At 28.6% G+C, this 12,451-nt stretch overlaps 1 protein-coding gene across 2 annotated transcripts in view; it reads left to right on the top strand.

Annotated features, from left to right (window-relative positions):
- Ac78C (adenylyl cyclase 78C) overlaps nt 1-12,451 on the top strand; it is an 83,320-nt gene that overhangs the window by 24,456 nt on the left and 46,413 nt on the right. For both annotated transcript variants that reach the window (XM_088195468.1, XM_088195467.1), the window contains exon 2: nt 12,254-12,349. In XM_088195468.1, coding sequence (XP_088051594.1) covers nt 12,271-12,349 — 79 coding nt within the window. In that variant the 5' untranslated portion in view covers nt 12,254-12,270. The remainder of the gene's footprint in view (nt 1-12,253; nt 12,350-12,451) is intronic.

Here is a 12,451-nt window from a genome sequence, read left to right as displayed (position 1 = left end):
GTATGTAGTTTTTTTACCGAATGACAAAATGTAGTTTCGCATTACTTTTAATCAAAAAACTATACTCACTATAAATAATAATAATTTCATCTTTCCAGCAAAAAAAAAAATATATGCCTAATAGAATATTGAAAATAAATAAATATGCTTTTTTTAACATGCTTTGTTTTAAATAAATTATGGTTATAACCAGATCGCAAAACTCGGCTTATTAATTAATTACATACATATAATCTTAAAAATATCAATATATCAAAAAAAATGAGTTCCTAATAGAAAAATAATTAATGCTCTGAGATAAAATCATTATTCATTACTGTATATAATATAAAGGAAGGAAAAGGATTTTCTAATGGGATTTGTCAAGTAAAAAAAACTAGGAAAGGAATTTTATACTTTCAAATAAATCACCGAATGAAATAAAAATAATATAGCTAACGACTTTGATGATATATTATATTTAGTCTTAAAATATTTTATGTTTATATATTTTTCTATAAGCAAAAAGCGGATTTTGCCTTTGCAAAAATAAACTTTTTTCACATTTTATGACCACTGTCATAAAATACGCTCAAGTTATTATTGTTGCTAAAATTTATATTTTTATCAGAAGTGTGACTCATTAACTTTTACGTCAAAAGTTTGTAACTAAGAGTAATATATTATCTTTCAAATAACAATGAAATGTAAAATATATGATCTTTTCCATAAAAAAATCATCACCTTTTTGAGAAGCACTAGTATATAAAGTATACTGCTTTATTCCCAACCCTATGCTTCAACTGATTAACAAAAAAAAATTAGGTCGAATACGTCTTCATTAGGCTTTGTATATGAAAAACATGTCACGTAAATTACCCCTATTTTTGCCTTATAAGGATGAACTCTTTTATTCTGTTTTCATAATAATATCATTAAAATGTCTGGAACCAGCATTAACATTACTATACTCCAAATTAAATTGTTTTTCTTTTTATTTATCATACTTTTTCTCAACAAATAAAATTAATAAAAAGTAATTGCTTATTGAGAGCGAATCTTAGAGAGTTCTGAACAACACGACTATTATTTTTTTCATAGACTACCTACTGTACATTGTTTATATTACTTATCTTTGTACTTTAATACCCTCGTATAATACACTACATATTCGTTGAAATAAAAAACACAACAACAAGCGTTAAAAGCTCTTTCGCACAGTGACGACGTTAAGGGTTGACTTTGAAATATTGCAGCGTATAATGTAAGTTGTCGAAGGCGTTCTTTGAATCTTCACACGTTTTAGGAAAATTCAAATTCAATTTTGACATAGTATTTTGCTCTATACTCGCGATTATGTGTAGTGTATGTATCAATCCATAAACGACAAGCGAACCCCAGCGGATGCGATAAAAGCAAACAAAATACAATGGAAGTAGTAGTTTATGGATATTTCCATCGCTCAGTCTACGAGGCAATATATTACGTTATTACATAAACTATATACCCTGCATAAATACAAAGTTATATTAAGAAATTTTTGGGTTATTATTGAGGAAAATATCGAAAGCATAGATTTTTTCTTTTGTTGCGATAAACGTTGCCTTTGCTCAATATCCTTTTGTGTTTTGTCAATGGTCGACACGATAAAGTCTGTGTGAATAGTAAAGATTACGAATATATATTATAGGTTAAAATATACATACATAATCTGTATTTTCGAGTTTGTATTTTATAATAATGTATCGTAGATAAAGGTATTATAAATAAATGCATTATTTTTATTAACTATTGAAAACAATATATATTTAAAATTCATTATCAAATCTAAAACGTTATATTCTTAATAATATATCTGCCCAATTGCTGTATTTAATATAATATGTTATTATATAATGTAATATATAGATCTATTAAAATACATTATAAACTTAAAACTATCAATAACAATAATAATAGACTCCAAAAGAACTGTTTGATTTACAGTTTATTTTGCGAATGTAAGATTATCTCGATATACAATAAAAATGTAGGTAACAAATGTCAAATGTCAAAAGATGAAGAGCTGTATAGTCTCTCTGATATCTGGTTCTTCGTGTCTTATATTCAGTTCGTGATTTCGCAAGTGCTAGAGTAATTATTACTGTGACCAAGTGAACAATTTGTTATTGTTTAACGACCGTCTGATAATTACAAAGGGTACGTACAACATTAACAACCTACTGTTTCTAGGCGTATGTCTATAAAAAGGGTCTAAAAGTCTGCGTGACTGTTGAACAAATTTCTTGGATGTTCCAAAATTTTGATTTCACTTGTGTTTTGTCTAGTCAAACTATTATTGTTATAGCTTTTCTGATTTTCATTGTTTAAACCCCACAAAAACTGTAAAGTAAAATAACTGTAAAGTTAACTTACTTAAATGATTTTTCAAAACGCTTAATTTTTATTATAGACAATTATTTTTGAGATAAATAACAAAATGACACATTTAAAATTTATCAAAAACTTATGCTATAAAATGAAAACAATCCCCACGACTATAATAAGCAGGCGCGTGCGGTGGGATACATTCCTTTTCGCTCGCTCGCGTGTTAAGTGACGAGAGTGTATGAGAGATAGGGGCGTGTGTTACATGCGTTCCGCACGCCCACTTCTTCTCACTCACTCTCGTCACTTCACACGCGAGCGAGCGAAAAGGAATGTATGTATCTCCCCGCACACGCCTGATTACAAAACACATCAGAGTATAATTAAAATTGTAAAAGATAAATCTGTTATTATTAAATGGAAGTCAATAATATAAAAAATTCAAATATTGCACAGCTCTAAATGAACCGAGAGTTTCAAAATATGATCTAAAAAACAACCGCTCGGCAAAGGCCGCGAGTATTAGGTAGATTTCTGTATATACAAAAAAAGTGTGTTAAAATGTTTTTTATTATTTAATTTATTAAAGAACATTTTAGTCCTACTAATATTTTTTAAAGGAAGTGGCAATTTTTTTATATTATTTTTTCTAATATTTTATTGTAAATTTTTTGCCTCTTTTTATTTTTTCTAAAATATTTTGATTAGTTACAAATTACGTAATTCCACATTTATAGCAAAAATATTTATTTTTTTTGCCTTAATATAATATTATAAAAAGTTTTCGATTGTTATACTGTTTTCCCATGTGATTATTTTACGGATTTTTTCATTAATTTAAATAGCCGCCATTTTGAAAAAAATTGCGAATCAGGCTGACCAACAAATTTAGCCAATATATTTTAGTGTTCATAGCAGCAACATTTTTATCCATATAAAATCACATAAATGACAAAAAATGTAAAAAAGCATTTTTTAAATTAAACTTTTTTTTTAATATTTTCCTTGATTATTTTATATTTGCCGCTATTTTAAATTGATATGTTAAGTCTATCGGACTATTATGTCGAGATTTTTGTAATATTAAAGAAAAAAATTCTTGTCGATAGAATAATAACCACGGGAGTTTTGAGATATGTCCTAAAATTTGTTTTACTTATTTTAAAATAACTGCTATTCAAAAACTTAAAAAATCGTAGCCCAGCTAAAAAACTTTTGAAATAAGTAAAACCTTGAATTTTTTTTTTATATTTTTGTCATTTTTAAGGTCATGCAGTAGTATAAAGTCATGCATGTATGCAGTAGTTTTAATCATATCGACATGAAACTTGATTTAAAAGTGGATATTGAACATCTCAGCTAGGTACGTTGGGCGATCTTATCTATTATATTTTTTCAAAATGGAAAAAATTAAAAAAATTAAATAATTTGTGAAAAAATCGTAAAGAAAAGAATTTAAAAAGAATAAAAAACGTTTGAAAATTTAAATTAATTTTTTTTTTAAATAGCAATACAAAAAAATTGTAACTATTCTTAAGAAATCGTAAGAAAAAACTGTAATAAAAAAATTATCTAATTTTTAACTATTTAAAAAAATTGTAACTACTCTTAAGAAATACTAAGAAAAAGTACAAATGTTTTGTTAAAAAATAAAATAAATGAGCTAAAATTTATCACTGGTAGTAAAAAGGATGGTTAAATGCCAGAATGAAAAACTATTACCATTATTTTATAAAAGAAAGTTAAAATCTATTAACATTATTTTATAAAAACACCGATTGTGACTAAATTCAAAACGTACATTTTGAAACATTCAATGCAATATTAAAATATTTTACTATTTGATATACCAATAGTTGAAAATTACGAAAATTTACATATGGTGTAAATACCGAGTTTCAATATATATAATTTAGTAGAATATATTTGTCCAAACGTTAAAAGCTTTGAGCGTTTCAGATATAAACGACCATGTGATGGCTAGGTATACAAATGTTATTCGGAAACAGTAGAAATGTATTCCTGAAACAATATGATTGATAATATTGGTTGAAAACATAAAGATTTATTGTACTACCATATATTAAAAAAGTATTTTCCGGCTATTTTACTTTTCGATTAATCTCTGTTATATGTTTTATATTATGCATACATCAATATTGCTTATCTTATCCATTGATTTTTGGGGAATTACATAGTGATTCACCCGCGGTAGACATTGATAACATTCATGTAAATGTATGCAGATACTGCAAAATAAAATATCGATCTGCAGATGTTGTCGGCGTTATCAGTTGCCTGATAGCACCTGTTGAACGCCTCGAGCATTTTTCGCATTTCACTTCGGCAAACATCTCAAATTGTTGAAACGCCTCTTTCAAGCACATATTTCACGTTTGTATTGATCCACTGTTGAGGGAACTTTGACAAACTTTCACATTATGGTATGAGCGTAGGTACAAGGCATAGTGTATAGTCCACGATATTTAATAATAAGTTATAGTTCATCGTATAAGACAGGGGTATCCAAACCTTTTCGGTTTCTGGTGTCCTTAAAATATCAGAAATTTTCCGCGGCGCCCCTAGTCAAAACATTGGTCTATCACAGGGTAAACCTTATGTTACTAATAGTTTTTCTTCATTTCCAATTCAGAAGTACATTGATATATTTATACCTGTTATGTGGTCTGAATTTTATTTCATTCAGATTTTTTATTATATGCAGATGACTTGAAAATTTACAAGAAAATGCATTCGATTTCTGATTCCCTCGACCTACAGGAGGATCTCAACTCTATATGGAAATGGGCTTGCTATAACCAATTGCCTTTCAGTGTAAAGAAATGTCACACAATTTCATTTTCACGGTCGTTAACGCCGGCAAAATATTCATACCATCTAGGCGGATATTTTCTGGAAAGGTTTTCTTCAACTAAGGATTTAGGAGTGACTTTCGAAGAACGTTGGAAATTTAGCCAGCACATTGCAGAGACTCATAGCAAATCCTTAAAAATGCTCGGTTTTATCTTGAGAAATGCGCGTTACTTCAGGAATACTTTAGTATTGCGCACTCTTTATGATACTCTAGTCCGCAGCATACTAGAAACTAGCTCCATCATTTGGATCCCAGGCGTAATGAATCAATGTAATGAATTGAAGCTGGAAAAAGTACAACGTAAATTTCTTCGATATTTATACTTGAAGGAATACGGGTATTATCCGTTCTTGTTTCCCAGTGCTTTTATTTTGGGAGCCCTGGGATACGTTTCTTTGTTGACTCGCAGAAGTGTTTATGTAATTAAACACTTCTGGAAATTGCTCAAGGGCATCGTAGACAATCCTTCAGTGCTCGAGCAGCTTCAAATGTGGGCTCCTGAAGGTGGATATAGTTCTCGGTCGCGTCCACTATTCTTGCCTGTTAAGTGTAGAACTGGAGCACTTGACAACTCTTCTCTGGCCAAGGCCATTTATCTGCTCAATTCTGTCCATAGTAATATTGACATTTTCTCTTGCACTTATGGAGTTTTGGTTCAATTCGTATGGGACAATGCATACCTGTTGAGGTGATTTGTGTCTGTTGTTTTGTCTTGCTTATATTTGTATGTATTATGATGTATTAGTACTTTTGACTATCGTGACGCATTAGGTTTGCCTGTCAGGTCACGATGGTTATAATTTTAATAAATAAATAAATAAATAATCAAAACTCCTGACTTTCTCATTTTCTGTTCCATGTTAATTTTTGAACGATATTTACTTTTTATTACCGTGACCGCCAAAAACCCAGCTTCGCACAAGTGAAATTAATATTTGTAGAGCTGTACCACTAAGCAGTAGATTTTCTTCTTTTACTTTTGGTAGCATGGAACTTTCTGATTTACCCAAAAATCAGGAAGTTCCATGCTACCAAATTGTGGTTTCAATGTATTACGCAAGACTCGATAAGAGATTTATTTTCTAAGTAAGTAAATTCGGATGAAGCTTTGGCTCTAAATAGGTATTGTATCCATTATTACCACATTTAAACGACGAGATTTTACTCGGTTCACATTTTATTTTTATTAGTAAAAATAGCTATATAATTTAATTTTTAAGTATCATGCAGGCGATTATTATCCCTCTTCATGATGACGTCATGCGCAAGCTGTCTGGCCTTGTAGGTGTTGGTTCTAACCGGATTTAGATGTTATCTTTATGTGATTATTTTAAGCTTTCACCGTCAGACAGAGCCGTATTCGTATTCATAATTATTCAAATTTAACATAATTAAAATTAAGGATTATATATAATATTATGTACGACAATATTATGTATGTATATTTCCGGCTAAGCAAATAGGTATAGATTATATCATATATGGTGTTATAATAAATTGACAATAATATAATCTAAATTGCGGCAATAAATATTAATTATAAATATTAGTTTTTGATCCAAAAAGCTTTCAGTTATAACATTTTATATTAACTCGATCAATAGTATTGCTTCACAATGATGACTAACTAATTTCGCCTTCAAGTGTAAGATGAATTCTTTCTCACAGTGTATATTTATAACATACATTTTATTTAATACAAAATTGATCCATCTTGATCAATCGAGATTTATAACCGCGTAGTGCTGCGCATTCCATTAGCAAAAGCTGCTTTATAGTCGTAAAACATTATTTTACGCCTCTGAACATAACAAAATATAAAAATTTGATGTGGAAAGTAAATGCATACAAATATTATTTTGTGTGTTAAAAGTTGCTACAAATACAAAATGTAGCTAAGTATAATCTTTATTATATTATATACGTGGAGATGCTTTAGAAGATGGTTTAAAAACTCCTATATAGTCCTTTTAGAAGTATTTATATGAGACAACTATTTTTATGTTCATGAGAATTGAAAAATATAGCTCGTTTTTAATCGCTAGATAACATTTGTTTCAGTCTGGGTTGTCAATATTTTCACACCGTCATTCTGAATAAAACTTGTAGAAGTGTTGCTTAGATAAAATTAAAGTTTCACTCAAAAGTGAAGAAAAATTTTACAACTAGTTCTAATAAAAATAATATACAAAACCACACATTTAATTACAAAAAAATAGTTTTAATAAAACTAATAAACTTTTTTTCTAGTTACATATAAACACTTTACTGTGTACAAATGTTTACTTTTGACTATATATGTAATTAATTTTTATTGACTTGTACGATACACAAGTCGATAATTAATACCTGAAAGACTTGAGTTAAAAAACCCATATTGACCTTAGTGTTTTTTTTTTAAATTTCTATCCTATTTTTTCAATTAAAATTACTGTTTATTATATATAACAATTCAGTTCGATCATCACAGATTATGTTTTTTTAAGATTTTCTTAATCTCACGGAGGAATAATTAAAATAAAGCTAGGTCCTGCATAGTGCCATTTATTGATTGTAAGCTGTAATAATAATAATAAATAAATAAAATATTATAAGTCCCTTATCTTTCTTAAAATATATTTTTATTTATTTATCATGTTTATAAGGACGAAATATCGCTTGCGGTTATCACTTTTACCGAAAATTCTGTTATCATTACCCTTGCTCGAATAATCAGCTCCGCAAATTGTCAGGGAGTATATGTATACATACATATGTAAATATTTAAGCGATCAACTCAACGGATAACTCTTTTTATATTAACGAAATCGCGATCACGTGGTATGAGATTAAACTTTAAATTGACGGCAGGGCCGCCGAGAGTGAACCCGTCCCTGGGGAAACACTGATTCCGGGTCTCATGACAAAATGGCATTTTATATATTTTTTAACATCGTAATATGATTTTCTGAATAAATAATAATAGGTATGAGTTAACCCTTTTTATGCTACAAATAAATATAAAAATTAGCCACCGTTGCGACATATTGTCTGAAATCATATTTTATGCGAAATACTTTAATTAGGAATTAAAAATATTTACTCATAATATTTACCTGATAATTAGTGTGTTTTCTTTGCTGCTCAGTGTTGCCATATAGTGGATTTTCAGTCCAGGTCAAAAGCAATAAAATCGTGCCATCAATAGTTCAGATTCATTATTTAAGGACAGTTTTTACTTATTTTATAAATACATTCTTGCTATGATTTTTTCAAGAATTACGCCCCTCAAGGAGAACGGGCCCCAGAAATTTGTCCTCTCTCCCTTCCTTTCAGCAGGCCTATTTATAGGCGAGGTTTCGTAAAAATATATTCCCAGTGTGATTTTTGTTTTGTCCCTCGCACAAATCACCTTTCTCATAATAGTTTTGTTAAAGTAATCAAGTAGAAACTATACACCTCATCTGGAGTTTCTCACATACTCCTAATGGTACATATATAATGTTATATAATATACACAAATACGAACATCGAAAGCATCTAATATAAAATACTTTCTGTGCTGGAAAACAGGCAGTTAAAAATCTTGCATGTAATCACAATAAAATAAGACTGTTGTTTTGTCACTAATTTCCTTCAAACTTTTCATCTCTGCATAAAATTTCCATATTCGTTTTTATGAAACATTATTTCTGCGACAGCAACTCTATATTTATTTAAATATTTTTTTATGGGCAATCAAAAAATAAATTTAATATATTTTCTAAAAAACACATACGGCATGATTTCATTATATTCAGCAGCTTTTTATTGATAATTATATTTTTATGTTCAACTAGACATCTTATTATTTAATTAGTATCTTCAAAGTATGGATTAATAAATTAAAAAATGACACAAATTTATTCTGGAATAGCATCGCAGCTTCTATCTTATCTGTCTCATTTTTATTTTTAAATATAATTTTGATTTATTGTCCTGAAATAAACGTAGTCAATCTCCCGCGACTTATGTTTTTGTCATTTTTACTTGGTTAAACATATTGTTAATTTTTCTTTAATATGTATTTGTTTTCCATTAAACTTTACTAAGCATTTTGACTGATAATCCGGACCATTTATTTGTTCTAGAATATTATTTTTGTCGTATTTATTATGTAGTAGTTATTTTATATTTAATATATACGTAATATATAGATTTACTGAATCGTATTTTCGTCGTAATTTTGCATTGAAGATTGACTAGATTGTATCAAGACTTAATTTATATCTTGCCTTTATTTAATTTTTTTTTACTACGTCGGCGAGTCTTTTAAGTTGTACATAATTACGTTTCAGAAATTGTTTTTTTTTGTCGCATAATCTTGATTAGTGCATATATCGATTTAATGTATGCCAAATATTGTGGATTCCAAATTACGGTTAATATTGTATTATCATGACGTTTTACAATCAACTTAATCACTTTATTACAACATATTTTCAGTTGCAGATGTCACTTTCTGTTTACGCTCTCATCTGAAACGATACATTCGCTAGTATACAATTGCACACTTCCTTATAATTATTTTATGTAAAAACCAGTTTATTGTCGCTACGTCTAGAAAAAAGGAAATAATTAAGAATGCCATAATTACTATTGCATATTAGCTCAGACAACACGCTTTGTGCCTCAATAGGACTTTAAATAAATATTTATCAGCTAAGGGTCTCTAGTAGTACACTAAAGACCTTCAGAGAAATTGCACGCACTCTGCCCTTTATAAATAATATTAAGTGACTAATGTATTACTGCTAGAATAAATAAATATCGTAGTATTACCATATAGAAAATAATCGTATGAGATCTTTGAGTACAATATCGTGATTATGTATAACAAAATTTAATATTATGTTCGTTAAAAATATTTTTATCTTACTTATTCTTTGCAGAACATAATCAATAGTATCCATTCAGTAGTTAATTAGCAGTTGCTGAACAGTATGCAACAAAATTCTAATATTCTGTGAAAAAAATGTGCTATTTTTCAGTGGTTTAAAATTATTTCTCGATCAATTTAAAGTTTTCTTGAGAATTCTCATTACATTTTAATATTTTAAATCGTTTAAAACTTTTGAAAATAAGTAGTTTTTTATTTAATAAATTTACATTTGTATTCAGAGCGGATAGATAAAAAAGAGGCAGGGATTTCCGATTAACACTATGAAAACATCGTTTGGTAATATAAGTTTTATGACCGACTCTAGGAATTACGATAATCAAACACCTCGACTTTCTCAAATATTTACTGGTTAATAAAGTATGAAAGAAATTTTTACGTATAAATGAATATATTAACAAGTCTTAACGGTCAGTTTGGCAATGATTTGTTCTTTGGTTAAATGAAGCAAGAGTCAATATTTTTATGTAAATGCTATATAAATTATACGATAAGATGTTTTATTTTTCTATAAAATTTAAAGGATTAAATCATGTGATGAAAAGTGACCGTTTATTAATCATGCATTTAATATTATATAATACTACAATCTGAATATTAATATCTCATATTTATTTATTTTATTTTATTTTATTATTAAATCTTCCGTTGGAACATGATTTCTTATAAATAAAAATTCGAGTTCTGCTGCCGGGACTCGAACCCGCAACCTCAAAGTTACTAGTCTGAGACGTTATGGACTTTTGCACGTTTTAATAAAAACATTTTTCGCGTATGATTATATTTTAGTTATTAACTATAATATAATTTACACGCATAAATAGTTTTCCAGAGGATTAAAATAAAACCGGTAAACATATATATATAAACTGTATAATACATATATGTTTTAATATGTTCCTCGAAAGGTTTCGAAAAATTTGGATCAATTTCATAAATGAGAAACGAGAAACACATTATGCTAAGCTTTTTTGCCTTTCTTTTCATATCTATAAATTTACCAGCTCATTTTTTGACAATTGTGGATTAAGGAAAATATATACTCAAAGTATTTTCCGTGAGTTTGCTTTCATGTTGAGCTTCACTGCACGGTGTTATATATTTTTATTTTTAAAAAATCGATCAGCATTGTACTTTAAAAAAAATCCACAAAAGTCACAAATTAAAGGATAAACGTAAAATTTTGCAGATATAATAAGAACATTTTTACAACCTCACAAAAATATTTGTTTTTCAGTATTATTTTTTATGTCAGTCTGAAAGGTTTTAATTTTCAAAACTGAATTTCTCCTAAAAATCTATGTATCTTGCCTTATTAGTAAATTTTTTTTTTTAATTATTCATTCATAAAGGTACTTTTACAATAAGCCGTTATTTAATCATTTGTTTTATAAACATTTGAATTGTATAAAATAAACTATTGTTTGTCTTAAATCAACAACGCAATTTATCTTGACAACAACATTTTATTTGTTTAGATATCGTTGATTTTCTTTTTAAAATATTTTTAAGTAATTTCTCACACTAAGAATTTTCACCATAGTTATTATTAATATGGGATTGTTTGTGTGCTAGCAATTAACACATGCCTCAATTAGGTAAGGTTATTAAGAACACATTGTTATTCAACGGCTGCCATATTAATACAATTTTGCTTAACGTATCGTTCTATTATACATACGTTGGATATGGAGACAATCGTACACGTTGGTAATTTCATGAAATACACCCACAAAACACAATTCCGCCCCAGCCCCAACACAAAATAATCAAACTCTATTGTAAATATACTGAATATTATTGAATGTTTACAATTGCTTATTTAAGAACAAACATCGATGTTTTGGTTTAATTAACAAGTTGGACGTGCACACATAAACTAAATCCTTAAACAACAAACAAGCTCGTATGTGAAATTTTAGTTTTGGTCAATTTTGCATCGTTTCGTTCTAGTGACATTTTAAGCACATCAGCATACATGTAATACAATTTAAATAAACAATGAGGTAGCATATATGCCATAACAATAATGCGTCAAAATCAGCTTTTATTGCAAAGTCATCTTGAAAGTCAACATCTTTTTGTTTGCGTTCATAACCTTATTTTTTTTTCAGGTGCTATGTAAGCGAATATGGAGGATGCCAACTCTCGTTGGAAATACTTAGCATTCGACCAGTCTCCGAGCGAATGTTCTGAATATGGAAATGCAGGTGAGTTTATATTAAAAAATAAAACGCTTCTTGCGCTTAAATCCCCCGTGGCAAATTGAATATCCCGTGCGTCGTAAAATAAAACCTATTATATGGTGAGAC

Source organism: Plectrocnemia conspersa, unplaced genomic scaffold, assembly GCF_051122295.1.
Source record: "Plectrocnemia conspersa isolate PC_06_02 unplaced genomic scaffold, ASM5112229v1 ptg000010l, whole genome shotgun sequence".
In the NCBI taxonomy this organism is placed as follows: domain Eukaryota; kingdom Metazoa; phylum Arthropoda; class Insecta; order Trichoptera; family Polycentropodidae; genus Plectrocnemia; species Plectrocnemia conspersa.
This window is presented reverse-complemented; position numbering and strand designations above follow the sequence as displayed.